Source organism: Symphalangus syndactylus, chromosome 10 (genome assembly GCF_028878055.3).
Source record: "Symphalangus syndactylus isolate Jambi chromosome 10, NHGRI_mSymSyn1-v2.1_pri, whole genome shotgun sequence".
In the NCBI taxonomy this organism is placed as follows: Eukaryota; Metazoa; Chordata; class Mammalia; order Primates; family Hylobatidae; genus Symphalangus; species Symphalangus syndactylus.
The window spans coordinates 96271118-96294269 of NC_072432.2; the positions used below are offsets into that span (position 1 = coordinate 96271118).

The following is a 23152-nucleotide window of genomic DNA, read 5'->3' on the forward strand; positions in this document are numbered from 1 at the left end:
AATCTTGGATACTTTGAGTGACAAAATAATTAAATTCAGTAATTAATTATAAACCACTGGGGGGAAAACAGGAATTCATGATTCCATAGTGACAGTAAAAAGATAAATAGGGAAAGGAAGGGCTCTTGTCTGTAGTAGCATGTAAGAAGTAAATTTGGAGAGAGTGCTGCAGTTGAAAAACCGTTGTGCAACCATTATGATAAAGATTGAATCATGTAAGAATCATCTTTGGGAACTAAATCTAGGGGGAATTTTTTTTTTTTCAATCAGGAGCAGGATATTTGCATGGTCTTAGAATGTATCTCCTACAGACTATTTATTAGCTGCAAGGGAAACAAAAACTGTAATTATGCAGGAAAAAAATTGAGCAACATCTTGATGGTATAATCAAAGTTAGCATCACATTAAAGGACAGATGAACATTGTGTACCTCCAGATGTAATACCCTTTGGAGGACACATCACCTGTGCAGTATTCTGGCTGTGAATGTATTACTATAACCTAATTATGTGGAAGCATCAAACAAACCCAAAATGAGGAACTGTTTTTTTGTTTGTTTGTTTGTTTTTTAAAGGCAGGTTGGAGAGGGAGGGACAAATCATATATTCTTCAAAATGTCAATGTTGGCTGGGTATGGTGGCTCACTCCTGTAATCCCAGCACTTTGGGAGGCCAGGATAGGCAATCACTTGAGGCCAGGAGTTCGAGACCAGGCTGGCCAACACAGCGAAACTTCATCTCTGCTAAAATTATAAAAAATTAGCCGGGTATGGTGGCGTATACATGTAATCTCAGCTACTTGGGAGGCTGAGAATGAGAATTGCTTGAACCTGGGAGACAGAGGTTGTGGTGAGCTGAGATCATACCACCGCACTCCAGCCTGGATGACACATCGAGACTCTGTCTAAAAAAAAAAAAAAAAAAAGCAGTAACTTAAAAGGTCAGTGTTATAAAAACAAAAACAAAGAAAGGCAGTGGATACATTTTAGATTAAAGGATGCTAAAGAGATACGACAATTAAATGCAATATCTGATCCTAATCTGGATCTTATAATAAAGGAAGAAAATAGTTCTATAAAGGACACTATTTGGTCAACTGACAAAATTGGAATATAGATGGTAGCTTAGATAAAAGTATGTCAATGTAAATTTATATACTTAATAACTGTACTGTGATTATATAGTAAAATATCTTAGGAAATACACACTGATATATTGAGGTCAGGGACATGATATATGTCATATATACTCAAGGGGTTCAGAAAGATAACTGTGTAGGTAAATACACACACAGTATACAAATGTTAAAGGCATTTGTTTTACAATGCTAACAACAGGTGAATCTGGATAAATTTTTTTTCTTTTCTTTTTTTTTGGAGACAGAGTCTCGCTCTATTACCCAGATAGAATGCAGTGGCATGATCTGGGCTCACTGCAACCTCCACTTTTTTTTTTTTTTTTTTTTTGCAACTTTTTGGTACTTTGGAATTATTTGCAAATAAAAAGTTAATTTAAAAAAGAATGATTGGGCCAAGCACAGTGGCATGCACCTGTAATCCCAGCACATTGGGAGGCCAAGGCGGGGGTGGGGAAATTTGTTGAGCCCAGGAGTTTGAGACCAGCCTGGGCAACATGGCAAAATCCCATCTCTGCAAATAATTGGGCTTAGTGGTGCACACCTGTAGCTCCAGCTGCTTGAGAGGCTGAGGTGGGAAGATTGTTTGAGCCCAGGAAGCCAAGTGCAGCAAGTCGGTAAGCCATGATAGTGCCACTGCACTCCAGCCTAGATGACAGAGCAAGACCCTGTTGCCAAAAAATAAAAATAAAAAATAATTGTCGATTGTCCAGGTGCAGTGGCTTACACCTATTATGTTACCACTTTGGGGAGACCAAGGCAGGAAAATTACTTGAGCCCAAGAGTTCAAGGTTGCAGTGAGCTGTGATCCCACCACTTTAGCCTGAATGATAGAATGAGGTCCTGTCTACAGCCATACAACCCTGAATGCACCTGATCTCGTCTGACAGAATGAGATCCTGTCAAAAAGAAAACAAGAAAAAACAAATTAACAACCATTAAAGCAATGATACAGTGACTCAAATTTACAGTATTATAGATTCTGTCTCAAAATAAGTTAACCATTAAAGCAATGATACAGCGACTCAAATTTACAGTATTTTCATACCCACTTAACAAATTTCAAGAGAATTTCCACTATCCAACTTGTCATACTGTATTTCAAAAATAATAGTGTTCAAATAAGTTAAAAAATAAAATGTACTGAAAGAGACTATACTGTGATTTTTTTTTTTCTTCTAAGGTTCAGGATTCAGGTGATGTGATTACAGAAGGTAGGATTCGTGTGATTTTCAGCATTCCATGTGAACCCAATCTTGATGCTTTAATACAGAACCAGCATGTGAGTACAGTAGTTTGTATTGTTTCATTAAGAATTGATAAACTTTTAAAATATTAGGATATTTTTGCCACCTCCTTTGAATTTATTTCAGATATTTTATTTAATACTGATTAGATTCTCTCTCCCAGTTGCATCTAGTATTTAAAAATAAGTGTGGAATCTGTGCTCAAAACTTCGTGTAGATCTTTGTGGGGGGAAATCACTGAAATCTCGTTATTAATCTGTAGTGATTGTTATGGATTATTGTGTTCAAGCTTATAAGAGGCACATTGATTAGCACACCCTCTGGGAATAGATTCAGGTGTTTTAAACCTTTCATAATAATTCAGAGCCTGCATTTTTAGTTGCAAGTGACAAATGGCCTTTCTGCAAATGCTGTATGTATCTCTTAGCTAAGAATGAACAGTCTCAATCCTAAAGAATATTGGAAAAATGCATTTAAGTTAATAGCATCTTTTTCAGGACTTTCTCACCAAAAAATTCCACTGGCTTTCTTTTCTCCTGTTAAAATAGAGGGAAGGTTCTGATATCTGTCATTTGTTCTTATTGATTGGTTGGATAATTAGCTAATATTAATTCACAATCAACCAGCTTCATTTTCTGACTCTCATGCCTCACTCTTTCTGATTTATATCTCCATTTTGATGGAGCACTTACTCCAGTAGCTTCTGAGAAAACTTGCGTGTCTGGAGATGTCTTTATTCTTCTCCTACAGTTGATTGATAGTTTGCCTGCGTGTAGAATCCTAGATTGAAGATTATTTTCCCTCAGAATTTTGTTTTGGTTTTGGTTTTGGTTTTTTCTTTTTGTGAGACAGAGTTTCGCTCTGTCATCCAGGCTGGAGTGCAGTGGCACGATCTCGGCTTACTGCAACCTTTGCCTCCCTGGTTCAAGTGATTCTCCTACCTCAGCCTCCCGAGTAGCTGGGATTACAGGCACCTGCCACCATGCCCGGCTAAATTTTTTATTTTTTTTTTTTAGTAGAGATGGGGTTTCACCATGTTAGTCTGAAACCCCTGACCTCAAGTGATCTGCCTTGGCCTCCCAAAGTGCTAGGATTACAGGTGTGAGCCGCCACACCTGGCCTTCCCTCAGAATTTTGAAACCACTGTTCCATTCTCTTCTCGTTTCCGTATTGCTGTTGATAAAGCCTGTGCCATTCTGATTCTGAATTTCTGTATATGATCTGTTTTCATTTTCTGAAATCTTTTTAGCACCTTTCCTTTACTGGTGCTTTTTAATAATGTGGGGATGTGTGCCTTGGTATGGATCTTTTTTCTTCCCTTCTCCTGTTCAGCTCTTTCGGGCTTGAAACTGATGCCCTTCCATTCTGAGAAACTTTCTTGTATTATTTCTTTGATGATTTTCTCCTCACTATTTTTTTCCTGCTTTCTATTTCTGGGAATCCTTTTAGTTAAATCTTAGACCTTCTGGATTAATCCTCTTAGTTTTATGTCTCCTCATCCATTTCCTATATTGTTATACTTCTGTTCTACTCTGGGAAATTCATTCAACTTTATTGTTTATCATTTAAAATTTCTATTTAATTTAATCATTTTAATATCTAAAAGTGTGTCCTTATTCTCTGGCTATATATAGCATCTTGTTCTTACAGTGAGTGGAATATCTTCATCTGTTTCTCTGAAGATAATTCTAGGATTTATCCTTCTATTTCTTTGTGTTTTCTGTTAAACCTTTCATAACAATTCAGAGCCTGCATTTTTAGCTGGAAGTGACAAATGGCCTTTCTGCAAAAGCTGTATGTATCCACTCAGCTAAGAATGAACAGTCTCAACCCTCAAGAATATTGGAAAATTGCATTTAACGGCATCTTTTTTAGGACTTTCTCACCAAAAATTTCCAGTGGCTTTCCTTTCTCCTGTTAAAATAGAGGGAAGGTTCTGATATCTGTCATTTGTTCTTATTGATTGGTTGGATAATTAACTTAACTAAAATTAATTCACAATCAACCAGCTATGGCTACTTAGCCTTTTTTTTCCCACTAATAGTAAAATATAAAGCTTTATATCCTGTGAAATGAATTTAAGGCATTATGTATCAGCACACCCATGAGGAAACTTTATGTATGGAAGGCAGTCATCCCCAAAATCTTACCATCTGGTGCCATTTGAAGAACAAATTTAGACAGCAGTCATGAAACCAGGAGAGTGGCTCATTAGATAAAGTAGCTGGAACTTTGTACTGGGAATCAGTGAAGGTTAAAGAAGGTTAAAGAACTTGTGTTCCTTCATCCCTGGCTTTTTCTAGATCTAGAAGAGCCTGTCCTCTTGTATAATAGTGTACAGTGTTGATAGGCATGCCTTCTCCGGTTTGGTTTCTTTCTCTTTACAAATATGTTTAACTTTCACTCAAGCTGCATTCTTTTTCTACCACAACCTTCTCAGCTACTTATTTTGTATTTTCTAGGATGTTTGTGATGGTTTTAATGAATTTTAAATTATAGCAAAACCCATTATTTCTCAAAAGGAGTACTGTTGGCAATTTGGGCAGGACAGTTATGTATTAAATAAAACTGTTTTGTATATGGCAGGACAGTTGGCATCTTTGGCTCAAGGGCATTAAGTGCTAGTAGCCCATGCCAGTTATTGTAATTAAATGTGCCTCTACACATTTCCAAATGCTTGTTAGAAAAGTGTTGCTACTTATATTTGAGACCTACTACCTTAATTCTTTGAACTGTTCTGGAAAGGATACTTGATTTGTATTACATTATTGCTAAATCTGATTATGTTCTTAAGTATGTTTTATTGTTATGTATGTGATGTTAGGAATATATGGTAGTTTATCCTAGTTAGTATTGGATTCATGAATCATTTGCTTCCTGGTTAAATATTATATGATCTGTTACTTTTTTTTTTTAATGTGACAATATGTTTTCTTCCCTTAAGTATATAAATTAAGGTTACATTTCATTGACTGTATTAATTATGGGTCTATACATGCTTATTTTCATATGATAGTAAATATTAGGGGAAAAGAATATTACTTATATCCATATATGAAGGACACTTTTAGTTTTTCTCAGTAGCAACAATTTTGATGATGTACCTATTTTTTAATTCATTCTAATAATTATTGAGGCCTCATTTTGTCCCAAGTACTTTGCTAGGCCCTGCTTGGAATATGAAAATTAGTAGAAACAAAAACAAACAAACAAAAAACTTGCCTGTGGAGTTTGCCATTTAGTATTTACAGTAGAGTTTATTTCTTAAGACAGTTTCACAAACTGTATATTTCCTCCCCCCCTTTTATCCATCCTTGGGAATTCTGTCCTTTAAGGAGAAAGAGAGAGGAGCAGAAAAATTCTGCCTACAGATCCTTTCAAAAAAAAAGGGGAAATGGATCTAAGTGAAAATCCTTATATTGCCACAATCCAATGGTTAGTGATGTCTTGATTATCTCCAGATTTTAAAGGTAAAGAAATAACATTTAATGTAAACTTGTGTTTCCATAATTGACCTTTTTGTTTTTATATTTAAAGAAATATTCTATAAAGTACAACCCAGGATATGTGTTGGCCAGTCGCCTTGGAGTGAGTGGATACCTTGTTTCAAGGTTTACAGGAAGTATTTTTATTGGAAGAGGATCTAGGAGAAAGTAAGTTTATGTTAGAGAAATTTACTTAAAGTGGCAGAAAAATTAAATGATAAAGATTAAATGCTTAATATTTCAGTATTTATTTTCTTATTAATTGCTCTGGATTGTCTTAAAATTGTGCATAAATTTCTCTGATGGTGATCTTTCATCTGAATGGCACATGTTTTAGGTGGTTGGAAAAGACAGTTCTTATTTTTTAGCAGCTAATAAATTGAACCTTGAAAAAAGGTATCAGAGGGTGTGTGTGAACCTCAGTAGTATATTTCCTTGCATCTTGTTATTTCATTTTCCTCTATAATTACATAATTTATTTACATGCTTTGTTAACTTGGGTTTTGAAGCTTTTCTTCTAGTTTTTCAATTACTGCTACTTTGGAAATAACCGTAATAACTAAAATATAGAAGAATAATCAAAACTGAGCTTTTCTAAGAATTGAAAGCAAAACTTTTTGTTCCTTGAACGACATTTTAAAACTCGTGTGTCTGTGTGTGTGTGTCTGTGTGTGTGTCTGTGTGTGTGCACGTGTGCGCATGTGTGGTTTAAATTCAGCCCTCATGGAGACCATAAAGCAAATGTGGGTTTAAATCTCAAATTCAACAAGAAAAATGAGGAGGTACCTGGATATACTAAGAAAGTTGGAAGTGAATGGATGTATTCATCTGCAGCAGAACAACTTCTGGCAGAGTACTTAGAGAGGTAAGTACCTAATAAGATACTAGTAGTCATCCAAAATCTTAGGAAAATACTGTTTAGTTTGCCTTGCTGACATTAGTTTTAGAGGACAAATATTTCCATTAGTAAAATCTGGCATATGTTATGTGTAGAGTTAATTTTGCATCATGGAATATCATAGCCACTAGCTGAAATTGAGTAGAAAAATACCATATTATTTAAAAGAAAATATATAATGAGAATTGCCCTCTTTAGTTAAAATTTTTCTTAACTTACTATCATACATTGTTCACTGCTTTGCATACCTATGTCAGCACTGAGAGAACTGATATGAATAAACAAAGCTCTTAGCATAGTGGATTTTTTCTGATTCTTAGAACTATGTAGCTGCAGAGGTCACTATCTTAGAATTATTGAATTTTAATGCTGAAATTATCTAGGAAATCAGCAAGTCAACTCATACTAAAAGTGAGAAAGCCAAGTACCAAGATACACTGAGTTACTAGTGACAAAGATTTATAGGAAGTATATTTACATCTGATTCATAATTTAATGTTCTTTCCATTATTCCACTGGTTTCTAACCTTATATTTGAAGATCTCTTTATTAGTTTCCTAGGCTAGCTCCTGTAACAAAGTACCACAAACTGGGTGGCTTAAACAACAGAAATTTATTGTGTCAACCAGTTCTGGTGACCAAAAGTCCAAAATCGAGATATTGCAGGACAATGATGGTCCCTCTGAAGGCACTAGGGAAGCACCTCTGTTCTACCTTCTCATAGCGTTATATATTTGGCTTGTAGATGCATCCCTCCAATCCTCCGTGTTTATGTGATGTTCTCACTGGGTGTCTCACATCATCTTTCATCTCTGTATGTCTGTCTCTGTGTCCTAATTTCCCCTTTTTGTAAGAACGCCAGTCAGATCAGAGTCCATGCTAATGACCACATTTTGTTTGACTGCCTCTACTAAAAACCCTATTTCCAAATAACTCACAAGTTATTTCCATAACTTCTGAGTGAGGCAGGACACAATTCAATCCCATATTACTATCTGGAAATTTAGATTGTTTCTTCTGTTCACTTTCTTATTTCTTTAAAAGGTCATGTTTAAACTACTTTTTCTTAATTTTTCAACTTGACATATTTATGGATTCTCTGCTGTGAGTGGCTTTCCTACCCTGCGCTTCAGCTTTCTTTGACTTCCACCACTCTGGATTCCCTCACACACATATTTCCCCTCTCACTAAACTTTTATCAAGATTTTTTATTAAATCTGTATTAAAGGTTTACTTCCTTATGGTGAAGTAAATGTTCACAATTGGACCTTATGGAGTATTAAGATTACATTTTATTTCTTGTATACATTTTTGCTTTCTCTGCTGTTTTTTTCATTGCTTCTTATCCGTGTTCACATAACAAATTCTGTGCCATAGCTGTTTACAGTGTGGTCAAACAGATCAGGTGATCGCTCAGTTCCGTTTTTCTCTTAGAGACTTCTTTTAAAACCTGTGTCTTCCTGCTTCAGTTTGAACTGATTGCTCTCTAGGGCTGTTGTACAGCTCTCATTCTGCAGTTTCCCAGTACTGTCATTCTAGGAATTCAATTTTCTTTACCAGTCTGCCATATAGGATTCCTTCATTTTCTGACTTTCATGCCTCACTCTTTCTGATTTATATCTCCATTTTGATGGAGCACTTACTCCAGTAGCTTCCTGAGAAAACTTGCATGTCTGGAGATGTTTTTATTCTTCTCCTGCACTTGATTGATAGTTTGCCTGGGTGTAGAATCCTAGATTGAAGATTATTTTCCCTCAGAATTTTGTTTTTGTTTTTGTTTTGCTTTGTTGAGACAGTCTCACTCTGTCACCCAGGCTGGAGTGCAGTGGCATGATCTCGGCTCACTGCAACCTCTGCCTCCCCAGTTCAAGTGATCCTCCTACCTCAGCCTCCCGAGTAGCTGGGATTACAGGCACCTGCCACCATGCCTGGCTAAATTTTGTATTTTTTTTTTTAGTGGAGATGGGGTTTCACCATGTTGGTCTCAAACCCCTGACCTCAAGTGATCTGCCTGCCTCGGCCTTCCAAAGTGCTGGGATTACAGGTGTGAGCCACCACACCTGGCCTTCCCTCAGAATTTTGAAACCACTGTTCCATTCTCTTCTCGTTTCCATATTGCTGTTGATAAAGCCTGTGCCATTCTGATTCTGAATTTCTGTATGTGATCTATTTTCATTTTCCAAAATCTTTTTAGCACCTTTCCTTTACTGGTGCTTTTTAATAATGTGAGGATGTGTGCCTTGGTATGGATCTTTTTTCTTCCTTTCTCCTGTTCAGCACTTTCAGGCTTGAAACTGATGCCCTTCCATTCTGAGAAACTTTCTTGTATTATTTCTTTGATAATTTTCTCCTCACTATTTTTTTCCTGCTTTCTATTTCTGGGAATCCTTTTAGTTAAATCTTAGACCTTCTGGATTAATCCTCTTAGTTTTATGTCTCCTCATCCATTTCCTATATTGTTATACTTCTGTTCTACTCTGGGAAATTCATTCAACTTTATTGTTTATCATTTAAAATTTCTATTTGATTTAATCATTTTAATTTCTAAAAGTGTGTCCTTATTCTCTGGCTATATATAGCATCTTGTTCTTACAGTGAGTGGAATATCTTCATTTATTTCTCTGAAGATAATTCTAGCATTTTTCCTTCTATTTTTTGTGTTTTCTGTTTTCTCCAATTGCTTTTTTTCTTCCTGTTTGATTTAGACTCTCTTTCAATGTTAAAGTTTTTTTGTTGTTGTTCTTGTCTGGTGATCTTTGATAGCCAATTATATTTAAGAATGAGGCACTAAATAGCTGATTGGAAATTTAGTGTACTTAGGTGGGGTTTATCAGGTGGATCAGGAGGGACTTTCCTGTTTCTGCAGAGGACCTCCTAGTATCACTACCTGCATGTTTATCTTTTCTTTCCCCGAGAGGTGGCCTCCACCCTTTTCCTTGACAGTGGATATGAATGTAGTGGATTAAACTGATTGCCAGTATTCTGGAAGTTAACCAGGGAAAGAAGGTTTCATTACCAAGTGGATACTGTGATACACCTCCCAGACCACTTTTCAAGACTGAAAGACCTATCCCCTTGCGGCAGGAATGCTGCTTTCTGGCAGCCCTCAGCTGTGAGCCCTCTTTAGTAATTGCCTGGATGAGGAGAACTGCCTCACCTAAGGTTACTTTCCCTTCCCACAACAGCTACAAATCAATGCCTGATCTATAGGGAGGTGTAGAAGCCCAGACATTCTGATTGCCCCAATTCATGGCAAGTCTGAAGGGCCATCCCAGTTTGAGATCTTTGTGGGGCTGGCTAAGGAATTCATTGAGAATTGATCACAGCCCAGCCTCTTCCTGTGCCCAATTCTGCTTTCTTCCTCTCCCTTCCCTTCCACGGGTGTTGATCAAACAAGCACTCCCTACTAAACTTCCTGCATGCTTATCTCCATCCCAGAGTCCATTCCTAGAGACCTTATGCTTCCTAATGACACATTGTATAGTATTTATGCTTTCATTAATTCCCTGTTTTCAGTATAACACCTGTCCTCTCCTCCTTATGCCTTCCTCACCCCTAAGTCGCTGTGACTGGTATACACAAGGCTAGAGTATCTATTTGACCTCTTTAAAATATACGCTACAGGTCATATGCGGGGTGGTAGGCAGGCAACCACATGACAGTATAACTGCTTGTTATACAAACTTTAAATCTTACTAAACCTCACCCCGCACTTTCAAATGTACCTGGAACCTATAATTCCTGAGCTTTTTCAGAGTGTTCTGTGTTTTAAATCAACTTGCTTCTTATTGACTTCCCCCACTGGTAGTTCAGGATTCAACTTATTCCTGTCTGTCAAATCAGATAATATTCATTCATCCAGTTTCCTATTTCTAAAATTTTAACAGGTTATGTATGCCACCAGATACTGTGCTTCATTTTTCATCTGTCTCTCTAAGTCTATGCTCTTTTTTATACTATATTGTCATTTTAATGGATTGGTGAGGGATGGAAGATAAGCACATACGTTCAATTTGCTATATGTATCCAAAAGTCCTGCGCTCTTCAGAAAGAAATGGAGTTTTGAGAATTATCAAAAGATGCCTTTAATCTATTTTAATTTGTTGTATCGTAGAGTGCTCTAGTTTTGTTACGAAAATTAGAAAACTAACCTGTAGATCCCATTTTTGTCCATCAGTTGTCATTATAATGAAAGAGGGTAGAGTCAGTAATTGAAGTTTATTATAAGTTTATGACTTGAACCTTAGCCAGTGGGAGTTTTTTGAGGGTCTAGGAGTACTCTGACTTACCAGTCTTACACTTTCTATCGCTTTTAATAATATCCCTTATTAATACTATAGTAGTCCTCAATAAGTTCTATATGTCTCTTTAGGATCTGAAATTATTATGTAGGAAGTTTATCTGAAGTTAACCATATGTATTTTAAGACAATATTTTTGTTTGTTTGACCAGAGCTCCAGAACTATTTAATTATATAGCCAAAAATAGCCAAGAGGATGTGTTCTATGAAGATGACATTTGGCCTGGAGAAAATGAGAATGGGTAAGCAAGATTTATGATATTTGTTACCTCATAGTTCAATTGAGTGTTTTCAATGACAAGTGCGGCTGGTTTGTCAAGAATTTCATATTACTTTTTTTTTTTTTTTTTGAGGCAGGTTCTTACTCTCTTGCCCGAATGCAGTGGCTCAGACATGGCTCACTTCAGCCTTGGTTCCCTGGACTCAAACAATCCTCCTACCTCAGCCTCCTGAGTAGCTGGGCCTATAGGCGTACGCCTCCACATTTGACTAATTTTTTTTTTTTTTAACTCCTAGGCTCAGGCCATGCTCCTTGGCCTCCCCAAGTGCTGGGATTACAGGCGTGTCTTGTTACTTCTTTTTGTTTTGTTTTGTGTTTTATTTTTTGCATTGTTTCATTTTTGCTTTAAGAGCTTAAATTTTCTTTCATTTATATCAACAAATACTTTTAAACTAATCTTTTTGTGTGTCTTTTAATTACTGAGAGGTAACATGACCATATTTATATTAGATTTATAATTAGTTCCGATTAAGTTCAGTGACTGATTATTAGTTATATAAGTTTGATGTCTTTTATAATTTATAGCCCTGAGAAAGTTTTAATCAAATTTTAAAAATTACTGTTTTTGCTTTAGTGCTGAGAAAGTTCAAGAAATTATTACTTGGCTAAAAGGACATCCTGTCAGTACTTTATCTCGTTCTTCTTGTGATTTACAAATTCTGGATGCAGCTATTGTTGAGAAAATTGAGGAAGAAGTGGAAAAGTGCAAGGTACTAACTTTCAGTAACCAAGATTATTGATGAGATTTGGAATTAAATGGACTATACTTTACAAGTAATTCATTGTGTTTCAACCAAATAAAACATATACTTAGTGATTCTAATTAGTATCAAATAATCCTGTAATTTAAAAAAGTTCTAACCATTAACAGTAGCATTTAGTAGCCAAGAGTGTTATGCCAAATTTATATTGTATAGCACTAATATGTTAATGGTTACATTAGCCATCATAACTAATTATAAACTTATAAAATTATATTTTCAACATACAAAAGCCATAGTATTTAAATGTTATGCCCTTGTAGTGTTTCCAGTATTGGGAATTAATATTTTGTGATTTTAGTTACAGTAGAAAGTTTGAGAATAAGGTTAATAATCCCCTATTTCTTCCTGTTCTAACTGTATTCTTTTTTTTTTTTTCTTTGAGACAGAGTCTCTCTCTGTTGCCCAGGCTGGAGTGCAGTGGCACAATCTTGGCTCACTGCAACCTCCGCCTCACAGGTTCAAGCAATTCTCCTGCCTCAGCCTCCTGAGTAGCTGGGATTACAGGCGCCTGCCACCATGCCCAGCTAATTTTTGTATTTTTTAATAGAGACGGCATTTCGCCATGTTGGCCAGGCTGGTCTTGAACTCCTGACCTCAGGTGATCTGCCTGCCTCAGCCTCACAAAGTGCTGGGATTACAGGCGTGAGTCACCACACCCAGCTTCTAACTGTATTCTTTAAAGACACAGTTCATCTTTTTGTAGAACAAAAAAATTAAATTGACTTTTGACAATCAATTCTAAAATATACTCTTGTTTTTTTTTTTTATTTTGGAGACAGAGTCTCCCCAGGCTGGAGTGAAGTGGCGCAATCTCGGCTCGCTGCAACCTCCACCTCCCAGATTCAAGCGATTCTCCTGCCTCGGACTCCCGAGTAGCTGGGATTACAGGTACCTGCCACCTTGCCCAGCTAATTTTTGTATTTTTTAGTAGAGATGGAGTTTTGCCTTGTTGGCCAGGCTGGTCTTGAACTCCTGACCTCAGGTGATCCACCTGACTCAGCCTCCCAAAGTGTTGGGATTACAGACGTGAGCCACCGTGCCTGGCCTAAAATGTACTTTTCTTACTGATACACTCATTGAGTTACTAAAAATTTTTGAACTCCCTCAATCTCTCCTATTTCTTACATCTCGCGTTCTTTTAAGGAGTAGACTTTTACAGTACGGTTGCGTTTTTTATCAATAGAAAATGAATTGATTATTTTGCCTTTTTCAACTTTTGATTTCATTTTTCACAAATTTGCCCTTTGTATTAAAATACTGTAGCTTTGCCAATACAGCTTTCTCTTGTTCGAATTAATTGCAGAATAAGTTAAGAACTGAGCTCTGGAGCTGTCTCCCCTAACACCCTGAGTTTGAATCGGTTTTTCAATATTAATAACCTTAGGCAAGAAACTTAACCTTTCCTTCCATACCTCTGTTTCCTCGTTGGTAAAATTAGAATAAAATAGTACCTGCCTCAGAGTGTCCTCAAAAAGATTAACTGAGTTAATACTGAGTAAACTGCTTCTCATAATGCCTAGCTGTTATTAATGCCTAATAATGCTTAGATGCTTTACTAATTATTATTTAAATTATCCTATCACACACTGAAGAGCTGTGATTATAGTCTAGAAAACCACCACTAGATGACTCTTTTTCTCTTTAGGAAAAAATATAAGGCTCAGAGCCAAGAGTTTAATTTTTGAAAGGTCATTTATTTTCAGCTGAGGATAGAAAGCCTGTATTTCTTTTTAATTGCCTTTCAATGTAGAGTGAAATCAGTTTGTTCAGCATCATTTTTGAGGTGAGTTTTCCAGTTAACAAATGTTTAAAACCTTAAGCCCCCCAATTTTAACCCATTTGGATTCAGAGCTTTCTAAAATGTTGCACACATTTTCCCTTTACTTTACAAATGGAAGATACATTTACAACGTTTTAGTCTATTATTTTGATTACATTTTAAAATATATATGTGCATATAGGCCAGGTGCAGTGGCTCATGCCTGTAATCCCAGCACTTTGGGAGGCCGAGGCGGGTGGATCACCTGAGGTCAGGAGTTCGAGACCAGCTTGGCCAACATGGTGAAACCCTATCTCTAATAAAAATACAAAAATTAGCCAGGCATGGTGGCGGGTACCTGTAATCCCAGCTACTTGGGAGGCTGAGGCAGGAGAATCACTTGAGCCTGGGAGGCGAAGGTTGCAGTGAGCCGAGACTGTGCCACTGTACTCCAGCCTGGGCAACAGAGCGAGACTCCATATCATTTTATATATATATATATATATATATATATATATATGTGTTAAATTTATATGTTTATAAATTAAATGTTTATATAAATACACATTTATATAAACATTTATTAACTCCATATCATGTAATATATATTATAATCACACATATATGCATAAATGTTTATATAAGTACATATTTATATATGAACATTTAATATATTAACTCCATATCATTTAATATATATTATATATAATCATATATAATCATACATATATGCATATAGATAAGACAGGAGTTTTCTTAAACCTGTTAATGTGTCAGGGAGGTGCAGTTATAAGTGATTTTTTTTTTCTTTCAGGATTATGTTACTAGGTCAATAAAAGGAGAAAAAAACTAAAAAACACTATAATTCTGAAGATAATTTAAACTTTTCTTAGTAATGCAGGATCATCATTAAAAGTATCAGTAGTTGGCTGGGCACGGTGACTCACAGCTGTAATCCCAGCACTTTGGGAGATGGGTGGATCGCTTGAGGTCAGGAGTTTGAGACCAGTCTGGGCAACATCTCCACAAAAAATAAAAAAATTAACCAGGCATGGTGGCACACGCCTGTGGTCCCGGCTACTCAGGAGGCCAAGGCAGGAGGATCACTTGAGCCAGGGAGTTTGAGGCTGCAGTGAGCCATGATCACGTCACTGCACTCTGGCCTGGGCGACAGAGCAAGACCTTGTCTCAAAAAAAAAGAAAAAAAAAAAAAGTCAGTTTTCTTGTTGGAACGTGGATTCCAAACTCTGCTAATTATCAAAATTACTGGCAGAACTTTCCTTCCATACCTCTATTTCCTTATTGGTAAAATTAGAATAAAATTCTGCGTTCTACCTCTAGAGCAGTGCTTCTCAAACTTTCAGATACAAACAAATGACCAGAGAATCTTGTTAAAATATAGTTCTCATTCAGCAGGTCTAGGGTCTGACTTGAGATTCTGCATTTCTTTCTTTCTTTCTTTTTTTTTTTTTTGAGACCGAGTTTCACCCTTGTTGCCCAGGCTGGAGTGCAATGGTGCGATCTCAACTCACTGCAACCTTTGCCTCCTGGGTTCAAGCGATTCTCCTGCCTCAGCCTCCTGAGTAGCTGGGACTGCATGCATGCACCACCATGCTCGGCTAATTTTGTATTTTTAGTAGAGACGGGGTTTCTCCGTGTTGGTCAGGCTGGTCTTGATCTCCTGACTTCAGGTGATCCACCTGCCTCGGCCTCCCAAAGTGCTGGGATTACAGGCGTAAGCCTCTTCACCTGGCCAAGATTCTGCATTTCTAATAAGCTCTTAGGTGATCACATTTTGAGTAGCCAGTCCCCAAACTTCTCATACATTAGATATGGGTTGGGCCTATTATGAACATTACGCAGCTTACTCGTTTGCCTGATGAATCAGTTTTGATGCATGTCCCTTAATCAATGCTATAGTGTAATAATGCCTGTTAATGTCTTAGAGCATATGGGTTGTTTTTTGATATGCAATACCTCACTGTGCCTGCTTTTTAAAGTTCCCTTAAATCTCTTCATAGTCTTTCCTTTTGCTGTTGTAGTCTTTTAGTGCATCTAGTCGGCTGTGGGCTGAGAGCATAGATACTTTGTCATTAAGGCCTTCACTGTTCACTCTATTAAAATTGTAATGTCTCCCCCTACTGCTGTCCTCCTTAACTGCTTCACTTTTCTCTAGGCTTTTTACCTGCTAGCATGCTATATATCTTCCTTATTTTGTTTCTTGTATGTATCCCTCGACTAGAGTAAGAGAACAGTTCACTGCCTTATCGCCAGCACCTGGATTAATCCATATATAGCACACAAATGGATCTCAGTAAATATTCATTGAAAGAATAAACGAAATGTCTTATAACAAAAGAAAATAGATACTGTTTAAAGGCTTGAGCATTTTATAGTATGTAAATACATGAACCCTATAGTTTATGGATTCTATAGCCTGGATCCGTTCTGTGTCCTTCTGTACTTATTCCCGTAAGCTATGTTCTAAAGAGAGGTGACTGCCATATAATTAAACTGCTGTAATTTTTAAAATTCTATAAGGATTAACTTTAAATTTTTTTAGTATGAATAGTAGTTTATAAATTGTAAAGGATATAAATTTTTCTCACGTTTTTATTAGAACAGGTAATATGTCCATCTTACAGATGGAAGGAGGCTGATGCCTAAAGTAGTTAAGTGTGAGTTCACAGAACTAGCAAGTATCAAAGATAGGAGAAAAGTCTTCTTCCAGCATTTTTTAGATAATGAAAAGATTCTAATATTGAATTTTACAATAAATTCAAAGCAAAGGGTTTTGTCAAATAAATGCCACCATAATTTTTATAAGTGGCCACAAAATTCATGGTATTGTCATAGGTCAGTGCTTGATAACTTTTTAAAAATGTATACATCTTTGTTGGCCATTGTATGTAATTCTTTTTATAGTTATAAAAAAGACATTTGAATAGGATAGCGTTTATATAAAGGCCAAAACAGACAGATGTAATCTTTTGTGTTAGAAGTAAGGTTACTTCTGGAAAGGGTAGTAACTGGGAGGAGATGGAAAGGATTTCTTGTGTTGAGCTTAGCAATGTTGTTTCTTGAACCAGGTATAGTTATACATAGATACACTATAAAAGTTCATTGGCCTATATACTTATCATTTTGCATTTTCCTCCCCATGCTGTCTTATACTTCAGCAAAAAAATTTTACTTTAAAAAATTTTTAAATAATAATTTAGGCTATAGGCATTTTATATGTGTTTATTTTATTTCTCCTTGCTGCAGCTGCAGAACTTTAAATATTTTAAAAATTAATCTCTTCATTTGGCTTTTTAAAATTCAGACATGTGGAAGTAGTAGTTTAGTGATTTTATAATTTTATATTTTAAAAATATTTAACAATTTTTCTTTTTCCTCAGCAAAGAAAGAATAATAAGAAGGTGCGAGTAACAGTGAAGCCCCATTTACTATACAGAGTAAGTTTCCTATCAAAGAATTCAGAGTTGTTGCTTTCACTTTGAATGCATGAAAGGAACAAAAATGTTTTCAGTATATTAGTATGAAAATTTTTTTTGTTTATTATAATTAATAGCTTTCTTCTCTTCAGCCTTTAGAACAGCAACATGGAATCATTCCTGATCGGGATGCAGAATTTTGTCTTTTTGACCGTGTTGTAAATGTGAGAGAAAACTTCTCAGTTCCAGTTGGCCTTCGAGGCACCATCATAGGAATAAAAGGAGGTAATATCCTAATACTTGAAATGTCTTCAACGTAATTTATATTGTAAAGTAATACACAGGCTTGTCTGTTTTTTATATCTAACCGGAAAGTGACTATAAAGCAGAAACAAACTAAATCTTTTATGTTTTAGTTAAATTTTTTTTAGGTTATACTTTTCAGAGAAAAAAAACTCCTCTGTTTTTTATTGTATAATCTGGAAAGAGATTAAAAGGAGAAACTGAGAAGGGGCTGCTGAGAATTTAGTAGTTTTATATCACATTAAAATTATGCAAGATCTTGGTGAGCATACATATGTTTTCATGAAACTGATAGAGAATTTTCATTGCTTGTCACGATTTTCATTGCTCAGAGCTTTATTTTCCTTGTAATCATTTATTTTCTGAGATTAAATTTCATTGTAATCACTTAGTTTCTGAGATTAAATATATATTACGTTAGTTACAGTTAAAAGATTTGAAAATTAAATGTGTATATTAATTTGGACTTTATGAATACAACTAAATTACATATATAAAATAGACCTATAAATCTGTTGCACAACAGTGTACATACAGTTCACATTACTGTACCATACACTTAAAAGTGGCTAAGATGGTGAAAAAAAAATCAGAGAAGGGAGAAAAAAAGGAAGCAGCAGCTAAATATCTGAATGTGCCCCCAAAGATATTCCTAGAATAACCAGCTTTATAGCATAGATTCAAAAAAAGTTAGTGCCAGTGTGAAGCAGCATCATGCACCCAGGAGTCAGTGTGCTGGCAGCACTGTTCCTCTATATATATCCCAGGCACTGAACCTCTTGGTCTCACTATCCCAAAAGTAAGAAGAACAGGCAGGCCACTAGCTGAAGAGAACTGCTTAATTAGTGCCAGCAATGTGCCAGGCACTAACACATTTTGCATTTAACCCTCACTATCACCCAAGGGGTGGGCGTTATTTCCTCACCTGAGAAGTTAAGTAACCTTCCTGTGTTTACAAAGATAAGTGGCAGAGCTGGGATTTGAACTCCTTCCCCTCATTCCTACCTAAATTTGAACAGTGGTTCTGTACATTTTCCATTTGTAGATCCTCTTTGAATCTTCCTGCCCACATAACTAAAAGAATTTTCTTCCCTAATTTTGTTTTTTAGTTTTTTGGAAGACTCACTGTTGTTAAGATGTCAGTGAAATCAGTTGCTTTGATTTATACGTCAAAGAAATCCCGATCAAGATCCCAGCAGCCTGTTTTGTAGAAATTGATAAGCTGGTTGTAAAATTTATTTAAAAAGCAAAGGCTCTAGACTAACCAGAAAAAATTGAAAAAGAAGGACAAAGTTGGAGAATTTACCCTACCTGATTTCAAAACTTTACAAAGCTAGAGTTATGAAAAACAGTGTGAATTAATATAAAGATGACATATAGATCAGTGGAATATAATCAGAGTCCTGAAATAGACCCAAACCTATATGGTCAATTGATTTTACAACAATGTGCCAGGATAATTTGATGAAGAAGGGATAATGTCTTTAACAAATGGTGCTGTCCCCATTAGTATAGTGGTGAGTAATAAGAAAAAAAATGTAATTTAATTTAAAAATCGTGCTGTATATATTGAGGACTTGTTTAGTGTAAAAGAGAAAAAATGGTGTTGGAACAATTAGACACCATATGCAAAAAAAAAAATCCACAACTCCTTACCTTACATCTTCTATAGAAATTAGCTCAAAATGAATCGAAGACATAAATGTAAGAGCTAAAATTATAGAACTTTTAGGAGAAAATCTTAATAACCTAGAATTCAGTAAAGATATCTTAAATAACACATAGAGAGTCTGAAAGAGAATTGCCAGCCAGGTGCCATGGCTCACACTTGTAATCCCAACACTTTGGGAGGCCAAGGTGAGAGGATTGCTTGAGCCCAGGAGTTTGAGACCAGTCTGGGTAACAAAGTGAAACTCTGTCTTTACCAAAAAAAATTTTTTAAATAGCCAGGCATGGTGTTGTGCGCCTGTACTCCCAGCTAATGAGGAGGCTGAGGTGGGAGAATCACTTGAGCCCAGGAGATCGGAGATGCAGTGAGCCATGATTGCACCGCTGCACTCCTGCCTGGGTGACAGACTGAGACCCTGTCAAAGAAAGAAAGAGAGAGAGAGAGAGAAAAGGAAGAAAGGAAGGGAGGGAGAGAGGGAAGGAGGGGAAGAAGGGAAGAAAGAAAGAAAAGAAGGGAGGGAGAGAAAAAGAAAAGAAGAAAAGGCCGGAGCAGGAGGGAGGGAAGGAAAAAGAAAAGAAAAAAAGGCTAGGGGAGGGATGGAGGCGGGGGGTGGGGGGGAGAAGAAAAAAAGGCCAGGCCCTCACGCCTGTAATCCCAACACTTTGGGAGGCCAAGGCGGGTGGATCACTTGAAGTCAGGAGTTCGAGACCAGCCTGGCCAACATGATGAAATCCCGTCTCTACTAAAAATACAAAAATTAGGGACGGGCGTGGTAGCTCATGCCTGTAATCCCAGCACTTTGGGAGGCCAAGGTGGGCGGCTCACAAGGTCAGGAGTTCGAGATCAGCCTGGCCAATATGGTGAAACTCCATCTCTACTAAAAATACAAAAATTAGCCAGGCATGGTGGTGTGTGCCTGTAATCCCAGCTACTTGGGAGGCTGAGGCAGAAGAATCACTTGAACCTGGGAGGCAGAGGTTGCAGCAAGCTGAGATCATGCCACTGCACTCTAGCCTGGGTGACAGATCGAGACTCCATCTCAAAAAATATATATACAAAAATTAGCCTGGATTGGTGGCAGGCTCCTGTAATCCCAGCTACTCAGGAGGCTGAGGCAGGAGAATCTCTTGAACACAGGAGGTGGAGGTTGCAGTGAGCTGAGATCACACCACTGCACTCCAGCCTGGGTAACAGAGCAAGACTCTGTCTCAAAAAAAAAAAGAAAAGAAAGTAAAGAAAGAAAGAAAAACAAAATTGCTACTTTAGACTTCATCAAAATTTAAAAAAAAACAACCCTCTTCAAAAGACACCATTACAGAAATGAAAAGGCAAATATTAGCAAAACATAAATCCAACAAAATGCTTTTATTTAGACTATATAAGTTTTTTACAACTTAAAATAAATCAACCCAATTTTTAAAATGATCAAAATAGCTGGACAGATATTTTACCACAGAAGGTATATGGATGGCAAATAAGCACATGAAAAGATGCTCAACATCATTCGTTGTCAGGGAAATACAAATTAAAACCAAATAAGATATTACCACGTACAGAAAGACTTAAATTTAAAAGAGTGATTATACCAAGTATTGACAATGATATAGGGCAACTAGAACTCTCCTATATTGCCAGTTGTAATGTAAAAGATAAAACCACTTTGGAATGTAGTTTAGTGGGTTTTTTTCTCCCCACATTGGTGGGCTATCATGATGAAGGTAAGTCCTTAAAAAGTTAAACATACATCATAACATAGGGCCCAGCCATCCCATTCATAGGTGGGTATTTACCCAAGAGAAATGAGGGCTTAAATCCACATAAAGCCTTGTTCATGAATCTTCATAGCAGCTTTATATGTAGTAACCAAAAACTAGAAATGATCTAAATCCCCATCAACAGATGAATGGATAAACAAATTCTTGGATACATATGCAGTGGAATACTTCTCAGCTATAAAAAAGAAACAACTACTGATAAACACAACATAGGTGACTCTCAAAATAATTATGCTCAAAGAAGCCAGACAGACGAGGAATACACATTATATTATTTCATTTACATAAAATTCTACAAATGTAAAGTAACTTATGGTGACAGCAGAGTTTTAGTTGTTGCCTGGATTAGGAGGATTCAGATTACAAAAGGACATGGAAAGTTTTGGAAATGATTATCCTATTTATCATGGCTTCATGGTTAATTATGTATGTTAAAACTCATTAACTTGTATATTTCAGATATGTGCAGTGTATCATATGTCAGTTATACCTCAGTAAGGCTGTTTTGTTGTTGTTGTTGTTGTTGTTTTTTGAGACGGAGTCTCGCTCTGTCGCCCAGGCTGGAGTGCAGTGATGCAATCTCGGCTCACTGCAAGCTCCACCTCCCGAGTTCATGCCATTCTCCTGCCTCAGCCTCCCAACTAGCTGGGACAACAGGCGCCTGCCACCATGCCTGGCTAATTTTTTTTTTTTTGTATTTTTAGTAGAGACAGGGTTTCACTGTGTTAGCCAGGATGGTCTTGATCTCCTGACCTCGTGATCCACCCGCCTCGGCCTCCCAAAGTGCTGGGATTACAGGCGTGAGCCACTGGGCCCAGCCCAGTAAGGCTGTTTTTTTTTTTAAAAAAGTACATGCCCTAAGACCCAGCAGTTTTCACTTTTAGCCTAGGGAATATTCACCTGCATAAAGGACACATTTGCATGTTCATTGTAGCATTGTTTATAATAGCAAAAGTTAGAAATCACCTACATGTTTATCGGCAGGAGAATGGATAAATTATTGTATACCATAGATGGGATACTATATATCCAGAAAACTGAATGCACATGTTTACGTGGGTGAATCTCACAAATATAATGTTGAAAGAAATAAAAATAAGTTGCAAAATAATATATTCTCTATGATATCATGTATATGTTTCAAAACTTGCAAAGCAATACTATATATTATTCATAGATACATATGTATGTAGTAGAAGTATAAAGAAACATAAGGAATCATAACTGCCCAATTGAAGATAATGTTTAATATTTATTAATATTATGCCATTGTTCATATCCTGAATATTTTATATCATATCCAGAATTTTTATAATAAATACTTCCAAACACTCCAAAAACTTATCTGTTGATTTTTTATCATATGATTTTTTAGTGTCTCTTTTTCTCTCTCTGTTGTAACAGCTAATAGAGAAGCTGATGTATTATTTGAAGTATTATTTGATGAAGAATTTCCTGGAGGGTTAACAATAAGGTTTGTATTTCCCAATGATAATTGCCCTTTGTGAATATGTTCGTGTGGCCAGTGACTTTACATTACTTTTTATTTGTTTACAATTTCCGTTCGTGGTATGTGTAAGACATACTTGCTACTAGGGATGTAACACTGAATAAGGCAGACATGCTTTCTACCCTCATAGAGCTTTCATTTTAGTGAGGGAGGTAGTTAAGCAACTGATTACATTATTAATTATTTAATGAAAACATGGCAAGCACTAGGAAGAAGTGCAGGTTTTTATAAAGAGTATGACCCGTCCTGCGAGTAACAGAAAGGTCTGTTTGAGGAAGTGGTATTTAAGATAGAACTTGAAGAATGAATAATAGCTAACCAGGGAAAAAAGGAGGGAATAATGACATGTGCACAGGAAGAGGGAATAGCATATGTAAACAATGGTATTAGGGTTAAATAACTTCAGGAATAGAAATGTCCTTTGAAATTAGTGACATGTATGTCTTTGTCACCAATTTTAGTGGAGTTGTAGGTACTCACAACAGATTGGCATGATTTGAGAAGTGAACGGCAGGTGTAGTAATGGAGACAGGAAATTGAGGCAACACTTGGGAAGTTTGACTATAAAGGAAAGGAGAAAGTTAACTGGAG

The 23152-nt window shown here is 36.5% G+C and overlaps 1 protein-coding gene across 4 annotated transcripts in view; it reads left to right on the plus strand.

Moving 5' to 3' along the window:
• XRN1 (5'-3' exoribonuclease 1) overlaps positions 1–23152 on the plus strand; it is a 145332-nt gene that overhangs the window by 67958 nt on the left and 54222 nt on the right. For all 4 annotated transcript variants that reach the window (XM_055295158.2, XM_055295157.2, XM_063610665.1 and 1 more), the window contains exons 23-30: positions 2318–2416; positions 5919–6034; positions 6585–6731; positions 11217–11306; positions 11919–12054; positions 17269–17325; positions 17457–17589; positions 22456–22525. In XM_055295158.2, coding sequence (XP_055151133.2) covers positions 2318–2416; positions 5919–6034; positions 6585–6731; positions 11217–11306; positions 11919–12054; positions 17269–17325; positions 17457–17589; positions 22456–22525 — 848 coding nt within the window. The remainder of the gene's footprint in view (positions 1–2317; positions 2417–5918; positions 6035–6584; positions 6732–11216; positions 11307–11918; positions 12055–17268; positions 17326–17456; positions 17590–22455; positions 22526–23152) is intronic.